The 24,200-nt window shown below is 40.3% G+C and overlaps 1 protein-coding gene across 7 annotated transcripts in view; it reads right to left on the bottom strand.

Moving 5' to 3' along the window:
* The window catches only part of celsr1a (cadherin EGF LAG seven-pass G-type receptor 1a), a 98,908-nt gene that overhangs the window by 4,245 nt on the left and 70,463 nt on the right, over nucleotides 1-24,200 (bottom strand). For 5 of the 7 annotated variants that reach the window (XM_037760244.1, XM_037760243.1, XM_037760250.1 and 2 more), the window contains 24 exons: nucleotides 22,064-22,227; nucleotides 21,803-21,928; nucleotides 18,737-18,903; nucleotides 18,374-18,559; nucleotides 18,170-18,283; nucleotides 17,914-18,088; nucleotides 17,686-17,827; nucleotides 15,885-16,005; nucleotides 15,388-15,571; nucleotides 13,609-13,710; nucleotides 11,559-11,653; nucleotides 10,792-11,001; nucleotides 10,332-10,515; nucleotides 10,083-10,226; nucleotides 9,791-9,977; nucleotides 8,671-8,838; nucleotides 8,404-8,530; nucleotides 8,122-8,322; nucleotides 4,381-4,555; nucleotides 3,446-3,558; nucleotides 3,223-3,302; nucleotides 3,001-3,127; nucleotides 2,346-2,471; nucleotides 2,013-2,149 (listed from right to left, as the gene is read on the bottom strand). In XM_037760244.1, coding sequence (XP_037616172.1) covers nucleotides 2,013-2,149; nucleotides 2,346-2,471; nucleotides 3,001-3,127; nucleotides 3,223-3,302; nucleotides 3,446-3,558; nucleotides 4,381-4,555; nucleotides 8,122-8,322; nucleotides 8,404-8,530; nucleotides 8,671-8,838; nucleotides 9,791-9,977; nucleotides 10,083-10,226; nucleotides 10,332-10,515; nucleotides 10,792-11,001; nucleotides 11,559-11,653; nucleotides 13,609-13,710; nucleotides 15,388-15,571; nucleotides 15,885-16,005; nucleotides 17,686-17,827; nucleotides 17,914-18,088; nucleotides 18,170-18,283; nucleotides 18,374-18,559; nucleotides 18,737-18,903; nucleotides 21,803-21,928; nucleotides 22,064-22,227 — 3,555 coding nt within the window. The remainder of the gene's footprint in view (nucleotides 1-2,012; nucleotides 2,150-2,345; nucleotides 2,472-3,000; nucleotides 3,128-3,222; nucleotides 3,303-3,445; nucleotides 3,559-4,380; nucleotides 4,556-8,121; nucleotides 8,323-8,403; nucleotides 8,531-8,670; nucleotides 8,839-9,790; nucleotides 9,978-10,082; nucleotides 10,227-10,331; nucleotides 10,516-10,791; nucleotides 11,002-11,558; nucleotides 11,654-13,608; nucleotides 13,711-15,387; nucleotides 15,572-15,884; nucleotides 16,006-17,685; nucleotides 17,828-17,913; nucleotides 18,089-18,169; nucleotides 18,284-18,373; nucleotides 18,560-18,736; nucleotides 18,904-21,802; nucleotides 21,929-22,063; nucleotides 22,228-24,200) is intronic. The other 2 variants (XM_037760249.1, XM_037760245.1) reach the window with 2 other exon arrangements.

The following is a 24,200-nucleotide window of genomic DNA, read 5'->3' as shown; positions in this document are numbered from 1 at the left end:
CACAGATACAGGAAGAGAAGGACAGGGAAGTGAGAGAGACATGGGAGTGGAGAAGAAGAGGTGGAGATTAAGAGGAGGAAGAGAGGGGAAGTACGGCGTCGCTGGATGTTAATTCAAGCCCAAACTCGCGGTTTGAGACAATTAAAGTTAAACAGCTGAAAACACCAGACATCTCTCATTACAGAACATTTGCCTCTGTTGTTGGCTCCAACAAAAGCTTAAACGAGTATTAAATTGTGGTTAAGGTGCGCTTACAGGAGGTTTGAGTTACAGTAAACTGGCTGCTTGATCATAAACAGAAAAAAGAGATGGATATTTGAAAGACTTATTGCTAAACGGCAATAACCTCCTCTCCTCTCCACCTATAGCTGTTTATTCCAGGTTGGGTTGAGATGTTGAGCTGGAGGGTAAAAACGCTACAGGAGACTCTCTGACCTGTCTGATGGCTGATCAGAGAGAAACTTCTGGAAGCAGCTGAAGACGTGCCAACCGCCGCAGGGAAGAAGTATGTGTTTCTGTATTACATTCCCACTTCAACAGGTACAGTCCCATCTCCCTTATTTCCCCAAATCTCCTTCCTCATCTCCTCTCTCTGTCCTCCTCCCCCTCTCTTTCTATTCCCCAACTTTTTACCCCTTTTCGCACAGGCAGCACGCCATCTTGCTCCCCCCCTTCTGGCGTTTTCGCTCTCATTGACCCTGGTGTCAGCTCGCGTTACCCCGATGACAGCTTTACGAGCCGAGGCGTACAGTCACACCTCACCTTGATTCTGTAAAACTGTTTTAAAACGCCAGATATATGTAACACCACTCCACGGCGATGAAAACATGTCTGTGATACGCACAAACACAGATCAACCTGAGATGATAGTATATCCTGGAAGAGCCATATCTCAAAATGACAACTTTTTTTTAGAGACTCATCAGACATGAATACACTTGTCCTGATGCTAAAGAAGCACTGAGCACAAGTGCACAATGTTGGAAGTAAGAAAGCAATAAAAGGCACGTAGATATACACATGGTAAAGAAAATATCTACTCAACTCACAATAGATTCTTGGCTGTCTAACATCACTTATAACATATATTTCCCTAAAAGCTGTTGCAAATAGTAAAATAAACACACATGCTGGACCATATTTCATAATAAATTAAACCAATTTCATATGTAGCACTGCCAGATTTAACTGCATAACATAGAAATTGTGAACATGTAGCAGTTGTACAATAAAGCAAAACTGTATAATATCTGAGATATTGCTAAAAGTCAACATTGTTAGAAGATATTGCTAGCAGTGAAGAGCTAAAGAGCTAAAACTAATACAGTTTAATACAACAGCCTTGCAATGGCTGGTTATAGTGTTGAGTTTTTGTTGAAACTGGTTGGACGGTATAATAGTAGTATAGTATAGAATAGTATTTGTTCTCATTATACACATTTCTTTACTCCTCATATCATGAAACTTCAAGTTTCACATGAAGAAAGTCAATACATACGACATAGCATAACATAACAGTATGTATGAATAGTGTGTTCTTTTGCCTCGGTGCATATCAATAAGAATTGATATGTCTTTTCCTGTATGTGTGTGTTGGGTTTTGCAACAAAGCTGTGCGCCATGCACTGGCAAATCTCAGCTTGGTCTTTCATGCAAGCAGAGTTACTGAACAATGCAGGTGCCGTTCTGTGGCAGCATGCATATGCAAAAGAAAACAAAGAAATACCCTCAAACTGTAGAGAAACTTAACTTATCCTTGCTTTAGGATAAGGCAGATAATAAGGACAAAGTGTGTGTGTGTGCACCTGTAAAGTATGTGTGTGCCTATATATATATAAAAATAAATTAGGAGCTGGGGATGTGTTAGTATGTGTGAGACATTTGATGCATCAGCAGACATGCAGGGAGGAGAACAACATAAAGAAAAGTGAAGTGGACAAACAGACACACATGCACACTCGTCATAAAGCGATGTAGTAGAAGCAGCCATGCAGTCAGTGAGCGTGTTGTACCTGAGAGTGTAAGCCAGATAGCTGCTGCGGCTCTTGGCTGACCTGAGCGTGCTGTCGAGGGAGACGGTGGACTCTCCGATGCCCGAGCGGTACAGCGGGCCGTCTTCTGTGTACGTGTTGTTGCAGTTGAGAGAACGCTGAGGACGCAGGGATGAGAGGATGAGAGGATGGAAGAAGGGGCAGACAGGGGACAAACAAAATATGACTTTGTTTTGTCTGATAATAAATATGCAATGACACATAAAATGACATATTAAAGAGCCAAAAATACCTTAAAGAAATAAATAAATAAGAAGATAAGATCAACATGTGGGGCCATATTAGTTCACTCACTGTGAGCAAAGAGGCCCTCGTGGTGCTGGATTCATCTGGTACGGTCTTCTTTCCCGTGAAGACGTTCTTCAGGTTTTTCCTCACCTCTTTGTTGAAGATCACATGGAAGAAGAAGATGAAGACTCCCTGGAACAAAGCAAAAGAGATTCGTTTGGGTAGATAAATAAGGGATGAAATGCAAAGGGAAAATTGTGCATTAATAAATAAACAAACAAATGAATGCAAAAATAAATCAATAAATAAAAATGAATGCAAAAATAAAACAATTATGCAAAAATAAATATATCAGTCAAAAACAAATGCAAAAATAAATCAAAAATAAATAAATACATTTAAACATTATATATAAAAAATAAATAAAAAAATTATAAAAAATTATAATAAATAAATAAATTTAAAAATTATAAATAAAAAATAAATAAATAAAAGGGAAAATTAAATAGAAGAATAAATAAATAAGGGAATTAATACAAAGATAAATAAATTAAGCAAATTAAAAAAGAAATATCAATTTATGTCACATTTTATCATTTAATTAATGGCTACATTTATTTTTAGTATTATTTTTGCTACATTTAATGACATATTTATTTATTTATCGAGTAATTTATTAATTTATTAATTTAGTTTGCCAATAACATAAACGCTGTGTTACCTGCAAACAGCTGAAGATGGCGAACAGGTAGTGGAAGGTCATTACGTCGCTGTTGACCGCCATCAGGCCGAGCATCCAGGTAGCGCTGATGAGTAGCAGCAGGAGGAAGGCCATTCTAAGTGCAGGACTGAGGAGGGAAAACGCACACGGATCAGCTTCCCCCAGTGCCATAAAGTAAATAAACGTTGTGCTACATATTGGATTATTAATGTGAAAACTTACATAGCTCCTGACTTCTCCATAGCCTTCTGCCTGCGACCACATGAAGCCTTCGCAGCCAGAATAAAGATCACTATGTTCACCTTTAGAGAGGGAGGAAGAGGGTTTGTGATCAGAACACTTCAGAACGGTTTGATCTACAACACTTAATGGTCTGAATACATTCAAGGTATAGATAAACAACAAGAACCAGCAATCCTGGTACTATTTTAATTCATGCACATACCAGGACGACTACAAAGATGGGTCCAGCGAAGCTCCAGATGAGTGTGTCATGGACGGAAAGCCAGCAGAAATCTGGGTTCCCATAACCCTGAGGGTCAAGACCTACTGCCAAACCTAGAAACACACACAAAAAATATGTGTTACAACTGTTTCTACGCCTCGTTTTTTTCATTTCCTCCTCACTTCGTCCTCCCTCCTCTGTTTTTAAAGGAGTGCCACAGTGCAAGCAGACACCCAAAATGTCCCTTCTTTTGTATTCCAGTTTTCCCAGCTATCATCTTAATCACTCATCACAGTCATTTGTCATTTTCGTTCCTTATCTGTTCGTTATTTTTGAATATCTGTGCGTCTTACTCTGTAACTCTATACGTCTCTCACACTATGTCTCCATCCAAATTCCAATCAAGTTAAGCTTTGCTGACATCCGATGCTGCCAAAACATGTCAGCACATCGCAAAGCATTTAATATATTACTGTAATCATATCACATGTCAAAGGGGCTGTAAAGTAAAATATGCAGTAAATGGCAGCCTTGAAAAGGTGGTGCTAATTGGAGATAAAAGATGATTGAAATTTTATGTCGCAGTTATATGAAGAGAGACAATAAAAAAGGTTATAAAACGAATAAATCAACAAATTATTTATGAGTTTGTGGCCTGTCAAGATACAATTTCCAGCAACAGACACGCTTCTCTTTCACCGTTTTTTTAATACATGAAATGTATGTGACATGTGACATATCGAAATAATGGGCATCTCTCATTGTGTGTTTCTCCCCCTCTTTAAATTCTTCATCTCTTGTTTAATAATTTTCCCACGGGGATCACAGCCTCGTCAGAAGAGACGAGTCACAGCATGAATGCACCCTGACACTCTTCTGTCGCTCTGTTTCTGTGTGTGTCTGTGTGTGTCTGTGTGTGTCTGTGTGTGTCTCACCAGTGATAATAGCCGGTATGCCCCAACCCATGGCGTAGTAGAACCTCATGTGGCCGTGGTTGATGTTCCGCAGCTCTGTCAGCATGCGGTAGATGTGCAGCCCCTCCACGAACATCCAGGCAAAAGTGCACATGTAGAAGAAGTGGAGGAGGATGGCTATCACCGTGCACACAAACTAGAGGGAGATCGAAGAGAGAGAGAGAGAGAGAGGAAAAGAGAAAAAAAGAATGAGTCTACATTTTAAAGAGGACATATTATGCTTATTTTCAACATGTTTACATATTGATGTTACATGTTACATAAAAAAAAACCCACTTTGAGCTCCTTTTTCCCTTTCTATCAGTTGATCAAATGAACATCCAGTAAATGCTTCCACCCAGTGTCCATCATCCATCTGTCCTTCTGTCATTTAACAAAATGTTACACCCCAGTGTTGCTCAAGAAAATGGCTCCAGGAAGTTGAGGTGAGCATTTTTTCGACAATTTTACCGCATTTTATTGACAAAAAAAGTAACAAACAGATTAAAAATAAGCATTATTTGCAGCCCTAATGGTAGCATACCTCAATTTTTTTATGACAAAATCATCAATTTATGTCCCTACACTCTTTTGTCTCCTTCCCTCCCTATTTCCATGCCTGTTGCTGTACTGGAGAATGCAGTGTGTCAGGAATGTCCCAGCAGTTTAGATACTGTATTTTTTTAGTAATGCTGTGGAGATCAGAGAGCGAGAGAGAGAGAGAGAGAGAGAGAGAGAGAGAGAGAGAGAGAGAGACTACTCTGACAGGGTTGTAAATCATCCTGCAGATGGCCCTGGGCTCACACTGACAGCATTCCACAGTTGAGACACAAACACACACCTGAGCACTAGATGGAAAGGACATGTACGCACACAAATATGAATTCAGAGAAATGGAAAAAAAACAAACACATTAAACTCCCTCTCTTTTTTAAAATCTCCGTGAAGATTTCTGCTTCTACTTCAAATACAGTTGTAGATAACGCAGCGTGTCGTTAGTCAGCGCTGGAGTCCCCCTCATCCCAGTCAAAACACTGTGAGTCAGAACATCTCTACAAGACAAGAAGACTCCCACAACTTATCTGGAACTTGTAAACGTACAGGCGCCTAATCTTTGATCCTGGTTTGCTAGTCTGAGTCGTCCCCTTTGCTTTCATATTTGGAATATTTTTTAGTTATGAGCATTTCTGGTTTATCCAAATGCAGACAGCATGCTGAATTGTTTGGCAGATTTTTGTTCCAGGGTGCATGAGTCGGTTTAAGTTCTCTCAATTCTGTGGGTTTTTCAGTTTTTTGATGGGATGAGTTGTGACGTATTCATAAAAAAGGGCATTGCTATAAAGGAGGACGGTCTGCAGGACAGATAATGCAGATAATGCACACAGTGAGCTACTTTTTTAATTCTGCACACCACAAACAGCTCTACTTTGCACCTTTATAGACTGGTTTTACTGTATTATACAAACAATGCACTGCTTTATTCTGCACTTTAGTCTATTTAAAAAAAAAAAATACTCTCTACCTCAGTTATTATCCCGCATTATATTCCATATTTGACATTTCTTAATATCTATATCTCCTATATTTTATTATCCATCACTTTCTGCACCATATTCACATTTTTAATAGTCCCGTATCTCAGTTGTTACCCTGCACTATATTTATTTTTAACAGTTTCTTCATCTCCTGTTATTTTTATATCTGGTATATTTGTTTTATACTCTGTATTACTTGTGTCTTTTTACTAACATGTTTTGCACTATGGAAATGTGATGCTGGAAACTTGAATTTCCCTCGGGATCAATAAAGTTACTGTCTATCTATCTATCTATCTATCTATCTATCTATCTAAGGCCCACTGTTTGTGATATAGGGCTATGCAACCTGAATTGACTTGACTTTAATCTCCCGCTGAGAGGGTCAGAGCCAGATTGTACACCTGGTTGACAGCTGCTGGTTTTCAGTTACTACCCACCACGGCGTTACGGGACTGACAGTTGGATCCTGATGATCTCGTGACGTCTCGTGTGAGACTGGAGACATCTGGTTTAGCCGGACTAGTCAGAGATGATGCATTCATTTTAAAGCAACACTATATAACTTTTCTTTACAAATGAAAGGTTAAATTCATACGCGATTAAACGCATCACTGCTCAATTCAATACACTTTGCTGCTACAGCCTTAAGGCCTTTACACACATTCGGGCGTGACGAATAAATTACATCAAGAAAATGCAAAATACTCGCCTGCGAAGATTATATATCTAGGGATTTTATTGTGAAAGGTAAGGAGTGGATCTGGTCTGCGCTGCCTTTATCAAGGTTGAAAGGAGTAATAATAAAGTTTGACATCTTGGTTTGGACTATGGAGCCTCCGTGTTGTTGTTTAATAAATACTGGTGCAACTTTACCCGGAACGTGATTGGTTGAAGCCTTTATTCGCAGTGTGAAAGCTCAGAAAATCAACCATGTTCCGGAAAAACATTGTCGCTCTTTTGCTACGTAATATTTGTGTTCTGTGTGAAAGTATTCATGACAAAAACAGTCCAAAAAATTAAATTGATGTGTGAATTAAATGTAAACAGTTACATTATGTTTTAGCATAGTTACATGGTATTGCTTTAAATTGAAATTCTTTGAAAGCTTGAATCTGGACAGATATCTATGGAAGCCTAAAGATGCATCAAACAAAGTGCTTGCAAATAAGAAAATCTGATGAATTAGACAGACAATGATGAATTAATACAAATCAATGTGGCATTCATGTCACTATCAGATTTGCTGATCTAAACTCAGCTTGTTTTTGTCCACTGTTTAAATCTGTCATTGTGTTTCCCCACCAAGGTCTACCAAGTGTCTCCGCTTTCCAAGCCTCACGTCTTCTAAAAAAAAAAAAGCAGGATTACCCCGCTATTAACATTTTAATAGTGTTTTCTGTACCACAGACATGCTAGAGATTTACCAAGTGAAAAGTAAGAAGTTGTTTTGGGAAACACTTTGCCAGCGCCTACCGCCCTGAGGCCTGCTTCTGGAGACAGGTACCAGTCACAGCACGTCTCTGCTACTGGCACACCGAGGTGTGTGTGTGTCCATGAGTCTGAATGTCTGTGTAAGCAGACTTCAAAGAGTTCCCACACCTTTTTGATCCTTTACTGTACGTCTATGTGTGTGTGCACACGCATAGCCGTTACTGTGACCGACCCAGCTCCAAACTAGATTATGAACTTAACGTAATTAGCTCATTAGATTTCCGACTACAGACTGTGTACTATCTATTACACCTTTCTAATTAGAGAGCTTCACGGTAACAAAGTTACATCCAGCAGGGGCTGTCAGGTCAATAAAAAACAACTTATAGGCGGTTATATTTGGAGAGGGCTTCGGCAACAAGCACATTCCTCACTATGACAGTCATTAGCCGAGCATCAAAACACATAATCTGTCATATAAAGACAGACTCAGGTAAGGCATCGGCCAATTAAGCCTGGTTAAATCCCTGTCAACACCACGTTTGCCTGCAGGCCAAACAAATATCGTTGGCTGCCTGGCAGTTTTTAATACAGTAAACACCAGAGAGAGACATCCTTACAGTTCAGTACAGCACATCCTGTATCCCACCTCAAGTTCCACCATGCCACAAGCATGGGAAAAGTACTAACTGGTGCGTCCCTGTATCATATGCATGTGTTGTTTTCCATCTAAAATGTTGAGCATATCACTCACCGGGTTGTCGGTCTGATTGATGCCGAGCAGGAAGACGAGCTCGGAGAAGAAGAGCGCCGCTACCAGGTTCCTGTGGATGGCGTGGAGGTTGGAGCGCAGCCGGCGCAAGAGGCACAGCAAGATGAAGGTGATGAGGAGGAGGAAGAGGGAGACCGACACCGTGGTGTAGGTGACAATCTTCAGGGGGAGAACGTCACCGTGCTGTTGGAGAGCAGTTCAACCAGTCAATAATAAGACAAAAGGCAGAAAATAGCAAGCTTAGATTATCTTTTTCAACAATACCTCTCTCTTGGAAATGTCCATGAGCACGGCGAAGCTGGTCATGTGGTTACACTGACAGCTGATGTGGCTGTTGTTCCTGTTGAGCACTTCACAGCCTTTTGCAGACCAGCCGCCTGTACCTCCGATCCTAAACACACAAACACACACACAGCAGATGAAATTTACAGCTGACTGCACACAAAAATATATCATAAATGCTGTTTTATCTGCCCAAGTTAATCTCTGATGCATTTGTGTGTGTGTGACGTCTGTGTGCGTCCAACTCACGCGATGGAGTGGTTCCAGAAGACACACACAGGTTTGGTCCTCTCCTCCGTCTCCAGCATGGTGTACTCCAGGGTGATGGGGGGTTCCAGGATGGGGGGAACAGGCGGACCCTCGCTGTGCACCGTGGCGCTCACTATGGCTGTGTTGATCACCGGACGGTTGGGGAGCCTGGAAAGACAGGAAAAAACAAGTAAGTATGACAGTCAGTGTATCTTTTGGTCTTTCGATTTTCCTTTTACAAACGGATATTAAAAAACAAGAAATGAGTGGTTATTTGATTTTCGTTCTAAAATAAAAACAATAAAATTGAAATACAAGACATTTTTGTTTATCGGGGCCAAAAGGGGATGAACTAAACTTAAAAACAAAAAATAAAATCACTAAAAAAACGCCTTTTTGTGATTTTATTTTTTGTTTTTAGAAATAGAAAATGAAATTAACCCGTTTTTTAAGTTTAGTTCATCCCTTTTTGACCCCGATAAACAAAAACGTCTTGTATTTTAATATTAATTTTTGTATTTTAAAATGAAAAACCACTAATTTTATGTTTTTTAATATCCGTTTGGGAAAGGAAAATCGAATGACTAAATGATACACTGACCTATGACCTGAGTAAGTTTTATTTTTAATTTGCTTTTTATGGCTTTATTACACAAATACACACACATGTAGAGTAGACCATAACAGACTGAAATCTTGTTTACATTTGGTCATATTCTCTCTTATCCTTTTGTTAACTAAACATATTCTGAGTAACTGTCTCTCTTTCCACAGACATGAAGAACACACAACCCTCACTGACTCCGTGCTCAGTTTTTCTGAATAACTAAACAGGTTTTATAGGCACTGATAAGGTGGTTCCTTCAAACACAGTAAATATTATGACATGCATTAACATTAAAGATGAAACACTTTCATGGTTCTTCAAACGTTTACAGAATATGATGAATTATACTATATATACACTGGTAAGCACAGTAGAGAGTTTTTAGAGTTCAGATCATGTGTGGGCTCTCTTTATTTTCATTATTTTACGCCTTGTTTTAAACAACATGACTGGATTACACGTATTTGAAGGCAATGAAGTCATCATCAGTAGGCCGAAACTTGGACTTTGTACCTCAGACTCCTGCGGTCAGGGTCGTATCTTTCCGGGAGGAGCTTCCCCAGTGATTTGTACACTATCACCACGGCAACTGGCAGAGGTGCAGCTGGCTCGAGATGGCGCCGTCTCCTGTCGGACACTGTGTGCTCCTCCTCCGGTGGCGGATCGGTCTCAGATTGAGGGGCAGGAGGAGTTGGCTCTGCTGGGAGGTGGATAGCGAGAGATGAATTGAGTATTTTTCTTTTTTGTACACATTTTAAACTCTTGCAGCATAAAAGAAGGTGTGATTCTGCCAGCGCTTTTTTACCTCTGTGGGCCTGAGCGCGGAGGTTGAACTGAGGGAAGTGGACGGACGAGCCGAGGTCTTTGGAGTATTCCTCATGGATATCCTGGAACCGAGGCAACGTCGCCCTCTCCGGGTCCGACACATCCAGGTAGTCCACGGTCAGAACTAGATTAAGTGGCAGGAAGAAGAAGAGGAAACAGAGGACGATATGTCAGATCATGTGTCCCACGTTACAACGCAGCAGTGAGATCACAGCTCCACTCCACTCACTCATGTTGTCAGTGACGATGGTGAAGGGTTTCAGGTAGGTTTTCCTGACGTTCTGTGCCAGGGTGTTGGCGTACTCCTCGAAGTTGCGGAGCAAGTGGGCGGTGCCGCCTTCGGTCTTCTGTATCTGCTCCCAATGTTCCTTGGTGTCAGGATCCAGTATGGCGCTTCCTGCTCGCACCAAGTTCTGGAAAAAGTGACATAAATTAAGCATTTTATGGCATATCATTTGTTGAATATTGAAAATAAATGCATTATATAGCAAAAACTGTAGTAATAAAACAATGGTGGAAGTGTAAGATAACTACAGTGATGTATCAAGTTGCTCTCCCAGTGAGATCAACCAGTGGAGGGCAGTGTGCCACCAGTGCTCCCAGTTGGAATCCATCCAGGAGAGCCACCAGTCGGTAATCACTGAAGCATTTTGTAAAAGCAGATCTGTGAATCCTGTTAAGTTTTCTACCTCATTAAAGTCTGCGTCCCTCATGGCGGTGAGGTCGAACCCCGACTGCCGGCTCTCATACTGCAGCACGTGATTCAGCAGCTGGGCGGCCGTCTTCACGTCGTTGCCGTAGTAACGCGGGGTGTTGTTGGTGGCGCTTTGGAGTAAACGCGCGATGGTCTTGGAGCGCTCGCCGTCCATTCTTGAGCTGTTGCGCCGCAGCTCCTCGTTCTGGAAGAAAGGACCCGAGGGTTGGAAAGAGAAGGCAGGTCAAGGCAAAGGCACGCTGAGTTGGCGCGATTAAACATAATAGAAATTGGTCAATCCCGGGATTAGTGGGGCTTTTGAGAAATTCACGCCTCGAGTATTAAGTTCAGGTTCAAACACAATAGGTGCAATACTTTCTTTAAATCTCCCAGAGACTTCCTCCTATGAAATTACACTTGGTTGAAGACACATCAGCTCTTTTGCACTGCACAGTTGGTTTTAAATAACTGCCAGTAATCATTATGATTATTATTATTAAGGGTGACTAACGCAGTGTACAGAGGCATAAACAGTCTGATGAAAACTTTAAAAATGTTATTGGTTAGGAATTAAAGGTACTATGTCAAACTGTCAACTTTGCAGAAAAAGAAAGAGCTTTAGTTTAGAAGTAATTCATTTTTCAGTTTTTTCATTCAAGTGTAAAAGTATCTCATCACACATTTACTCCTTCAATTTCAGCTAAACCTTAAAAAATTGTCATCATTGAGTAAAAGATTTTTGGCTGAAAGTGCAGCACTCACCAGTTTCTTCAGATCGGAGAAGGTGATGGTGGTGCAGTTGAAGAGCTCGGGCGACAACCAGCCCTTCTCATCGTTACAGTGGCGGATGGCAGTACCTGCAAAAAAACAAAAACAAATTTTCATTACGTTTCTGGCAAATGTTTTACAGACCAGGAGGCAGTTAAATTAAACATCTAGTTATGTGAGTGTACACAATATGTTCACAAAATTATATTAAGGCAAAAAAAACAAAATACTTCGTAATCTGTTTTGTACGGCAGCGTATTGCTGCCATCCGAGAAAGAAAATTGGGTCAGTATCACGTTATAACGTGAAAAGTTTATTGTTATAACAAGATTTTTTTCACATTATAACAAGATATTTTCATGACATACAAACACGACATGAAATGTTTCACAGTTCAGTTTTCAAATGTTTTATTACTTTCTTTTCTTTGTATTAATATTATAATTTTTTTTTTATTATTATTATTATTTTTTTTTTCTTTTCTTAATTTTATTTCAATTTTGAATGCTGAAGGTGTTTTCCCTGGTGTACTTATTGTGTTCGTCTCTAAGCTCGACTACTTAAAAAATTGGTTTATAAACTATTGTAATTACGAACTGTAAATTGCATATATGAAAACAACCTCGAAAAAAGGGAAAAAAAGAAATGTTTCACGTTTTAACAATATAATAAGTTATCACCTTATAACATGAAACGTTCACGTTGTAACAATAGTTTCTTGTTATAACATGATAAATTTGTATGTCGTAATAACGTGAAGCTAATAAAGCTAATAAGTTATAACAATAAGTTATCACATTTCAACATGAAAAGTTTCACGTTTTAACAAGATAAATAGTAAATTGTTATAACAAGAAAAGTTCTTGTTATGGCATGATACGTTTGTACGTCATATTAATGTGAAAAACATCTTGTTATAACAATAAATGTTTCATGTTATAACATGATACTGATCCGATTTGTTTTTTCTGGTGTGGCAGCAATATACTGCTGTAGTTTTAACTGACTTGTCTCTCAAGCTACATACAAGCTGCCCTACGTTATTGGTGAAGCCACTACTCAGGGTGGGAAAAAAAGGAAACACAGGTGATATTGTCCTAAAAGAGATGCTAGAATTAAGTAAAAAAAAACTGCTCTGAATATGTGAATCAGTCAAATACCTGAAAACACTTCCTGTCTTAGTGGTTTAAATATTTGAGACCATGCTGACTTGTTCCAGTCTGATTCAGTTTGAGAAAAGACTCTCTCCAAAAGCTATTGTCGCAAAGGAAGAAATGGCTGAAGGACTTTGCCAGTTGGAGCTAAGAGAAGGCGACGAGCAGTGTTTGCAAATAAATTCCCCAATGAGTCTGGGGGAGACAACAACAAAGGGGTCGCCATGGTGACGGCAATAACTTAAGGGGGTAACCAGGAAAGGGACAGCGCTTTACTGAGGAACAGGTCAGTGAGCTCGAGTCTTGAGTTCGACTGTCTTCCTCTCTCACACACACACACACTGCTGGAGGAGGAGGACTATTACCGTCAGCTCTCAGTGTACCTGGTGTTTTTCCAAGAGTCTCTACAGACAAACATGTACATGATTGGCTCGATGACAAAGCTCTGCTGGATTAACGGACCAATCAGAGAGCCTTATCACTGTGTTGTTAAGCTCCACGGAGAGAAAGAGTGTGCTTATATGTCTTAAAATACATTAACTCACAAACACACAGCCACCCATGCAGCTTAATCCGACTGCTGTTGCTCAATAATGCTGAATATTTTGGCACAGAGACGTCTTTTCTCTTTTTAAAGCGAGATTTAGCAGTTAGCCTGGCTCTGTCTGAAGGTAATAACATGTCAAACTATTACTTTAAATTTCCCAGAAAAGGAATGATAAAACTTAACATCGACATTGACCTCAATATAAATTTTACAGCCAGTGGCCTGAAACTCTTCTGATCTCCATTCAGCTGAAGTGGACCACACACTGTTTTGACTTCACCCAGAGCTAAATAATTACTCCACATGTTGCTTTTGTCATCAGAGGGATATAAAAAGCACTCACCGATTGATCCTTTGGGACAGTTCATGGCGGCGGGGCGTCCAAATTGGGTCTTGGGCCACCAGATGCCTGCGTCAAACGCCTTGGGACAGCCCTCGTACACCACTGTGGAGGAAAGGACAAACAAAAAAGTAGAAGGTTTAGATGTGAACACAAACCATTACCCACACATACAGAAAATTGGCCCTTTAAATTACATCATAAACTTAAGCTGGACCACATAAATTACCTTTTAAAAGGTAAACGTCTGCTTTGGTTCCACCTCAGGATCCACTCCTCTTTATTAAACAGCCAGTCAGACCAGCACAGTGACATTAGACCAAATTAAGCTTGCAGAGCCATTACACAAGCTGTGATACATAATTCATTTCAGCATATCTGGATTAATAAATCTCCATGACAAACCAAGCTGGGACCTGCAGGCTAGCTCCTCTTACTGTAGTTGCACACGGCCTGTAATCCCTGTGTTTTATTAACTCTTAACTAGGACATATAACCTGAATAAAACTTTTATTTTTGATTAAATGAGCTCATCATTTACACGTTTTAGTCTTCATGTAGCTACTATTTTCACCCTTCCGCTTTTTAGATCACACTTACCCTTTCTTTAAGGATCATTTCTACTCAAACACAAGTCATTCTGTCATTACTTAAAGGCTGTGGTGACATTAACCGCTGTGTTTGACGCGGAGCTGACAGATCGGTATGAGGCCTGCCATGGATGGTCACATCTCAGTGACCCCACAAGTAACCTCTATCTTGTTTCATCCCTCCGTCTCCACTCCCTCCCTCACTCCTTCCTTGAATTCAGGATTTATATGACCCTTTAGATATGAAAAAAATGTCTTAAATCCAATTAAAAGCAACCGTATTGTCATTGGAACTGCATCCATTAACAGTCCAAACACGTTCTGACATGTTGAAGAGCTTCATATTGGGTCAAACTGTAAGCGCATTGACATTCATCTTCTGTTCATGGGGACTTTGCAAGGTTTTGTCTTCTATTCATCGCTACTGTATTGTGCGTGTGCTGTCCCGCTGCCAAGTCAGCTCACTAGCCAGACTTGCCTCTTCTGCTTGACCGGGTGGCGACAAAGACGTGCAGTTAGCTCGACCGCAGCACCAGCAGATCTGAGCGACAATATTTGTCTCCCTTTTGACTCTTCATTGATTCATCCGGGCTCACTCTGTGAACCTGAACATTTAAAGGAATAATACACCCAACTCAAATGCTTTATAAAATCACCGCCCTTGTCATGCACCATTCTTTCATTTAGTAAAATGTATCTGAACTCATACTTTCACTTTTCTTTCATTTATGCATTTAATTTAATCCCTATTATTTAATCATTGCTTCAGATATGAGTGAATTAGTCTATTTAATGTGGGTAAAAGTGAGCTCTTTAGTTTTATTATGGATATTGTTACATAAGCAGAAAAGTTGTAAAGTATTTTTTACTCCATTTGTTCTACTTTTAGAGCTATTGTTCAAGATTTTAGTCCTTCAATTTCTTGTTTCCTTGCCTTAAAGGTGCTGAAGGAATGAAAAGATTGGGAGCATTTCTATTGCCTCTGCAGGGCTTTCGACATGGCGACAGCTGAACCAGCAAAAATCGAAATCAATGGCACCAGTACTGACAGAGCTAACAGTGTTAACCAGGGGGGCAACCGGAGGCTGGGTACTTCCGTGACGTCGCCTGGATATCCTATAGAGCGCCTTTAAAATTACAGTCCGTCACAAGAAAGAAAGATCAGGTTAGATCATATTTCGAATACACGTACCCTCGCATCCAGTGGGAGTGACCTCGGCGAAGGGGTTATCGCAGCGGTTACACTGGCGACCGATGACTCCTCCTTTACAGGGGCACTGCCCAGAGATGGCTTCACAGGTTCGAGAATCGGAGCCAATAGAGAAACACTCGCAGGGGTAGCAACTGTCCTCGCCCTCTGGCCGATAGTGGTTTTCCTGCAGGAAGAGGAGAAGACATAGATGACTTTTTAAACTTAGATATTTAGGGGTGCTATTAGTGCATCTTTATGGCCGTTTTTAAAGCGGGTCTATGTCTTTTTTACTGGCCACTGTGGCCACAAGTAATGATACTAAATGCTAAAACACAATGAAACAGGAGTACAAGGAGAAAGGAGTCTTAATGACCCAGTAATATCAATTAAACAGCAGAATGCACCTAAAGTTTGCGAACATTAGCCACAACAAGCAAAAAGAAACACTCTTGTATCTCCTATCAATCTGGAAAATATCAAGTTATGATTGTTTTTACCTTGCAGCGACACTCTCCAGTGGTCTTGTTGCAGTCCTTATGAAATCCCCTGCTCGTATCACAGTTACAGGGTCCACACATGGGACTGCCCCACCAGCCTTGAGCACATGGCTTCTCCACTCTGTCATCAAAGACATAATAACACATCCATTAAAGCGGCTCTAATTGATATTTTTATAATAACAATGCATCAAATGACACATTGTAAAACTGGAAACAAATCTGTTACTGCCAGTTTCATCACACTTGCATTGTAAAAACAAACAGTTTTTCACCACACATGAAAAACAATACAACTTGCAATTTCCAAATAACCATAAAAACATAGGTAACTAATTCTTTTAGCACAAACCTAACATGTAATTTAACCTGGTATGCAACATCTACATTGTATTTTTCTAGCAATACTAGATTTCTTTTCTCTTGTCTTTGCCCTCATGAAACTGAAATCACATTATAATTACATAATAAGACAGTGGTGTTTCATTTCTATGATTAAATGGTAACGTGAAAGAGTGGAGAAAAGTGGGGAAAAAAGAAGACAATAATCAGTCTTTTGGTCAACATACAGTTGGACCAGTGCACCTATTCTTTTGGAATAAAATAAAAGATAATGTGTCATATAAGCAAAGTGATGGTTGATCAGGTTTTGACAGGAGATCATGTATCTGTTAAGTCTATCTCCGACTAAACGCTCCTTGTCGCCCTGAATCTAAAATAAACTTCCTCTGCACTTTCAAGTCAGTGAATCAGGTGTGTCATTCATTCATACAAACACACACAGACTCTCTTTCTCTCTCAGGAGATGCGATCTCCGACTGAGCGATGTGATCTGATAGGGGACGAGCAGCGGTATGAGGGCAGCGGTGACTAAACACCTTTGGAGGATCAGTCAAGCGTGAAGCGGGGAATCCCACATCCTGCTTAAGACAGGAAGTGATGCGTGTCATAGGGGTCAGGGTTCAGGGGGAAATGACTGCTTCTTTATACAAGACTGGCTAATTCACAATACTACAATGCAGAACCAACTTTCTGCGTGTATACAGACATTCCAGTTTCACCTAATAGTTTGATTATTTCTTTTTGATGTCTGATCTTTCCTCTCTCTCTCTCTCTCTCTGTTCACACACAGGCACACAAACACTATCGAGCTCAGATTACTGACTAATAAAGCTGCTCTGAAAGACTCAGGACGTTGGCAACCTTACAAAAAGAGCAAGAGCCTAACATAACTGAAGGAGATTAATGCGCTTTGTCTCCGTGGGAGGCAGAGTCGATTTTTAGTCCGATTCATTTTTAACATCTCGGATACAAAGGACTGTCTTGGAGGGAGCATTAGGCATGCAAAGATTACTTCTCTAAAATGCAGTTAAAGATGCAATCTGCGGGCGCCCCGATAGCTCAGTTGGTAGAGCGGTTGCCCATATAACGAGTTCCAACCGCGGCGGCCATTTCCGTATGTCGCCCCTCCTCTCTAGACTGTCCACTGTCCTGTCAGTAAAGGCTTGAAATGCCCAAAAAATTATCTTTAAAAAAAAAAAAATGCAATCTGCATAAGTGTTTGTGATTTTCTAAAGTAAAGATTTACAAATTTTAGCATTTTAACATTACTAAATCACTACCACAATAATTTTGAATTGTTTCTATTCGTTGGAGACATACATATTATTACATTGTGTGCTACTGGGTCACAATAACATGCAATAATGAGTGCAATAAATGGTAGAGGGTGGAACAAATGACCGGAAGAGGAGCCGCTGCTGACGGGCTCACAGCTCTCCACCACTCGCAGGGACCTTACTTGTATTCACAGTACTGGCCGTAGTGGTTCTGTCCACATTCACAGGTGTAGCCGTGTGAGGAACTTGGTTTGCGAACGCAGGTGGAGACGTGCTCACAAGGGTTGAGCTGGCAAGCGTCCACGCACTCCTTCCCAAAATAACCTGTAGGACACAGAGAAAAGAGCGAGGAATGACACTCAAACTTTACTGAGCGATATATAGAGTTTTATGTTGTTTGTGTATATTACCTGGGTCACAGACGCAGGTGTGAGTGCTCCAGTCATCGCTGCAGTGGCTGTTCTCAGGGCAGATGTTGGAGTCGCAAGGGTCAGCCAGGTCGCAGCCGTCCTCCACGCGGATCTTCAGGCCCTGTGCCATGTTCACGTTGGCCACGTTGGTGGATGTCTCGCCCATACGAACACCCTGATGGAGGGCACACATTGATGATGAAGGAAAAAGAGGCAGGACAAGAAGAAGAAAGGGGAAAAATACAAACACACTTACCTGTATGCAGCCAACAAATCCTTTTCTGACATGGTTGCCCTCTCCAGGCAAACCTCCAATATGAAGACTTTGCAGCTTCAATCCTGGGAGGTCGTTACCGATCTCCATGGACTTCTGCTTAAAAACACAGAATTGAAAATCAGAAACTTGAAAGCTTGATCTATGCGTGTATCCTTGTCTATTTGTGATGTAATTATCCTGTACCTGGTACATGCCATAGTCCAGGGACACAGAAGCTATGTATTTGATATCCTTGCCATCTTTAACGCTTCTCAGTTCTACCAGCAGGTGGTGCCACTCCCCGTCATTGACCCGAACTTTGAGGAAGCCCAGCGACGCCACCAGCTGCTGCCTCATTAACACTTCCATACGGACATGTTGCTCACTCACCTGTATGATGGGAAAGACAGTTATTTTACTTTCATCTCCATTCACAAAGCATTCTAAGTCGACTGCGAAGAAATTAAGTCTAACTTGTACTCAGTGCTAAAAACGTTCACACTATATGCTGATGATGATGCCATTTATGTAGACAATAATTTGTTGACACTTCATACTGTATCTCACCATGAGGTTTATGGTGGAAAAGGGTCCGGCATTGGCCTGCATCAGGGTGCCAGCAGGCTGCCTGGTGCGGAACATGAGGCCCATGTACCAGGGGACAGCGATGGTAACGTCCGTCTCGCTCCAGGAGACCCTCGCCTGGCCGTCAAAGAACTGAGGAGATGGCATCACTGGACAGGGACAAGACAGGAGGGAGAGTAAGGGGAAAAACATGGTTAGTGATTAGCATTTTAAGGATAAATCTGTCAAAATGTCAATTTATATTTATGAAATAACTATAGAAACAACAAGTAGCATCCATATTTTTGTAACATGAAGCAAGACGGTTAATGGGAAAGTGATCTTGCAGTAACAATACCACTTTTTTAAGATGTGAGCTTTCATAAAATATAATTACTCCTTTATGTTTTAGGATTACTACACAGTAATTCTTAAACATTCAATGTCTAGAGACATTCGGAAAATCCACAGAAAAGCCTACAGACGTAACACATACTGTATTACAGTATATAAGCTCCTGTAGATGTTGAGAGAGAGAGATCAAGAAACACACACACACAGCGAGGGTCCACCTTTCAGCACAACATACAGGGAAGTGTATAATCTACAGCATAAACCCCGTATGTTCTCGGTTCCCCAGGGCACATATTTCAACAGGAGCATTCACAAACACACACATACACAAGTTGTAATTATGAGACAAAGCACATATTTGTTCCTGGTAACCGGCAGCTACAGTGGTTTTAGTCTGACTACTTTACCAAAGCTTAGTCATACATAAAGTAAAAAAAAAAAAAATAGCCACTCCTCTGTTCTGATTTACTTTATCAAGACTCAGCTATAAACAATATAAGACAGAAAGAGTCTACAGCCACGCTAGCGGCTCTGTGAGTCTGTACTTTAACTAGAGTGACCATATTTTCAAACCCTCAAACCGTGACCCTTAAGTTTCATCAGGATGGCTTACTTGGCGCACCTGTGGCGCATTTGAGCACGGAGTGGGATCAGAAAGAAGGCATTATTATAGGGGGGTGCATTAGAGGCTGTGACAATCATGACTTATCACATTCACTACTTTCACCCCCTTTAATCACAGAGCAATCCCCCTAATGACGCAATGACAGTTTGGGAGTCCCGTAGAGAGTTTCCCTCAGAGGAAACATATTGTTGTCTGGGCCTACGTACATTATTTTTCAACTTGTTTTTGTCTCAGGCTATTATAATTATAATTGTGGAGCTCAGACGACACTTTGTCCAGGATGGAGACACCGTCCGGGTGAAAGACTGACAGGAACGGAAGGTCCTGGGGGAGTTATAAGCGGAGTGAAATGTCTGTTGATGCGCAGAAGGACCTGTGTAGAATAATTAATCAAAACGACAAATTTGATGTGCACATAAGCAAGGAGGGTTCTGTGGATCAAAACAACACTTAATATAAGCAGCGGATATTTGTTGCGTCCGTGCGTAATTGTGGCTTAACCGCGCGCAACATCACTCTCTATAGAGACTGCAGTGGTGCGCTGTGCTGGCTTTTTGTATACTTATCTGTTGCGCACAAATTAATTAATGAGTGGGACATGATAAACGTCTATGTAAGAATGATATTATTATTTTAATTGTAGTGAAAACCGGTAGCAGGTAATTATTATCAGGTTCACCATGTGAGTTTAGCTCGTAAGCATGCTAACATTTTATTACAAATAGTCCTTATGCTAAACCTCATCTTTTCTTCCCATTTTATTAAGAGATTGGGCAAAAAATCTGGTAAACAGTGCTAATCTGGGTCCTTAAAATCTGCTGGATCAGAGTAAGGTTCACACGGTTCTGTAAAAGCTAGAGCAGCCGAGGACAACTAGAATTCAAACTGAGACTCACCTGAACAACTTTCACACCTTCCTAAGAACAGTAAAGGTATTAACCAGGTATGTTGACTATAAACACATCCTTAATTACTGCAACAACTTGTTTGACACCAGTCCAGAGATTCAAACTTGAGATACACTTGTCATAAAAAGCTACCGCCACCCATGTAGGAGCGAGTGATTTCCAGTATGCAGTATGCTTATATTTAGCCTGACTGTAATCTGCTTTAAGTTAGCGTGACAGAACTCATTCCTTGTGTTTTTTAAAAAAAACGCCTGCGCAATTGAAATTGGATCTTAACGAATCAGAAGAAACAGTCTGACCGGGCGAGTCAGGTCTTTTCATGTCCGTCCAGTCGGGATGATTTTTGGCAGCGTAAAATCCACGATAACAAATCTCTTGTTTCTCGTGTGGCGGGCTCGGCGTGCTGCGAAGCCCTCAAACCAAATAGTGTCAACAAAGCAGCAGAGAAGCCAAAAACCTCTTCCCAGCTCGCTGTGATCCCGACCCAGTTCAGATACTGGATACTGGGGCCTGGCGCTGGCTAGGCGGCTACCTCATAGGCGAGGGGGCAAGGAGAGGAATTCACACCTTCACACATTGTTTGGAAGCTCGCCCTGAAGGAGGAAATCAAAGTTCTCTGCTTACCGTAGAAGAACATGAGACAGAGTTATGGAGCGTCAATAAAAACACTTTTATGCTTCCTTTGCTAACAAGATAACACTGACATATATAACCCTCACTATCTATCTACCTATAAGAGCTGTATATAGGTCTTCACTACATGATAACAGAACATGAGCTGGCAACACAGAGCGATAGCTATGGGGTCAGTGTGTTTAGTTTCATCCTTTGTCTGGGTTTTGATAAGTGAGTCAGAGTTCGTTCTTGTCCTTCAACTCCAAACCTGAGGCTATGTTTAGTGTCTGTGTATCAGCAAGCAGAGGCTTCACCGTCAACCGTCATTGTGGTTGCTGCATGAGTCAGACTGAGTCAGGGGAGGCGCTCTTTATCCCGTTTTGATCTCCCAAGCACACGGCATTTCCTAGAAGTCCTCGAGACACACACTTACTGTAGGTAACACATCACGCATGTATTCGCTGGGAAGCTCACAGAGGAGCATGTAGATACAGGTAGACACATCTGTATATGAATATGTAAATGCAAAGACATACACAGACACTTTTGACTCTGTCTTCTTCTTACCTTGTTCACAATTCTTGCCTCCGTAGCCGATCGGGCAGTCGCAGCCGTAGGTGTCCCACTTGCTGACGCACACTCCTCCGTTGTGACACACGTCAGTCGTGCAAAAGTTTTTCTTTGCTGGACAACCTTGACATCAAACACATAAAGAAATCATCAGTATCTGTTTGTATAATGTATGCATGTGTTTACGGGCTGCAAAAACACAGAGAAATAAAACAAATTGTAAGCTTTTAACGAGTTAACTTTAGCAGCATGTCTGACCTGCTTCGGTGCCGTTGTTAGCGATGTAGCTGGCCATGTCGACGGGTTTGCTGTCGATGCTGAGGTTCCTCATGCAGCCCACAAAGTCTCTGTTCCTGACCGGGAAGTCCTCAGGTAGGTTGGGAACTCCGCCTAGCAACAGCGGTCCCGTCAAGTCCAGTGACCTGCAGACGACACAGAAAATGGATAAAAAAAATCCTTATAACTGAATATGTGTCAATGTTAAATACTTTTAAATACAAGAAACCACAAAATTAGAGTCAGGTGTGGACACAAATGCACAATGATTTAGTATCTACAATGAATAAACCCGTATTTTGTGAATAGATAACACAAAAAAATGCTACTACTATGTATCATAAATAAGGAATATGATGTTCAGGACTGTTCATTTCTATTAATTTTACCCTAGAAAGGGCGACTGAGGTAAAGCATCAGCCCTCAGCATGTCTGACATTTCTGAAATAAGTTTCAGAGGTTTTAAGCTGTCACAAGGTTAACCGCTACCATCACCACGACCGAGTCAGGTTCCTGATACTGGGTCATGTAGGAAGCTGCTTACTAAAACATCAAACACCAAAGGGCTGTAAGAGACTTAATGTAATGCAATGCTAAACCGTTGCATGTAGTGTGCATGCAGCACAAACACTGTTGCATGGCCAGGCAGGAGCATGTGGAGCTTATCTAAATAAATCAAATGGGATTCTGTTGTAGTTTTAGAGCCATAAACTGCAACAGCTCTTCAGAGATATTTTTACTTAGTAGTTCACAGAGATGCTTTTCTATTGCTTCAAAAATATATATTTTTAACTTTTTATTTATTGACTCGCTTAAGACTGTACATGAATTGTTTATTGTTTATATTATCATACAATATCAATGATTAAGCCAGAGAACATGCCTTGACATAATCATAAATCTGTGAGGGGAAATAAATAAATAAATGAATGAATAAATAAATAAATAAATAAATAAATGAATGAATGAATGAATGAATGAATGAATGAATGAATGAATGAATGAATGAATGAATGAATAAATAAATAAATAAATAAATAAATAAAAGAAAGAAAAATAAGAGAAAATAAATAAAATAAAATAAAAGCAAGGGAAAACAGACAAACAAATAGATTATTATTATTATTATTATTATTATTATTATTATTATTATTATTATTATTAATAATAATAATAATAATAATGATAATAATATTAATATTAATAAGTAGGTAAGTGAGTGGAACATAAAAAGTAATTTAAATAATAATCATGATCATAAAAAAGGAAATGCATTTTAAAATAACCCATCAATATTAGTTTGTTTGAATATGAATAATGCAACCTGATGACTACAACTGATATAATACTGATAGATTCAAGATATTTTACGATAGGGAAAGTTTTTGCATTATTTTTTATTTTTATTTAGACAAACGTCTGTGCAAAAAAATATTTTTAGAATTGAAATAATGAAATATCTAGATTTGGCAACATGCAAATGTATCAGAAGAATTCAGATGAGAAATTGTGGCTGTATGTAGTGAATCCAAACTTTACTCGATTTCAAAGAATCACAGACAAATATGTCCTGCAGAGACATACAGTACGGTATGGACTCTGTATTGAGTTATAACAAGGATATCAGAGCCTTGCAAACTGTGTAAAAGTACACTGTAAGAGATACTTAATGCATGTGATGGATCAAACTGAAAGCCAAGTGGTTCCTGCTCTGTGCCTCAACCACACTCTGGATCATGTCTAGACATTCTCCATAACATATCTTTAGGTGTTTGTACCACATGTATACTTGTATATTCAAGTATCCTCTAAACGCCTCTCAGCGTATGTGACCTGTGCAACAAGTTCCTGAAGGAATGTAACCTCATTAGCTCCTCTTTGAAGCTCTCTCTCTCTCTCTCTGTCCCCGCCCTCTGCAAACTAAATATGTCTCAGCATGCTAGCTCTCCATAAGACTCATTAAAAGAAAAAGTCTCACGCTATAAAAATAAAAATTCATTACATAAACACAGAGTAAGTCAGATTAAGCCTGTGTTGAGGTGAGCTTTCGGGTTGTCTAAGGCCGTGTCTGACAGCAGAAAGACCACGAGGATGAACACTGATTAAAAGACAAAAGGAG

The sequence above is a fragment of the Sebastes umbrosus genome, chromosome 23, assembly GCF_015220745.1.
Source record: "Sebastes umbrosus isolate fSebUmb1 chromosome 23, fSebUmb1.pri, whole genome shotgun sequence".
Taxonomy (NCBI): Eukaryota; Metazoa; Chordata; class Actinopteri; order Perciformes; family Sebastidae; genus Sebastes; species Sebastes umbrosus.
The sequence above is the reverse complement of the archived record's forward strand: the minus strand, read 5'-3'. Positions and strand labels throughout refer to the sequence as shown.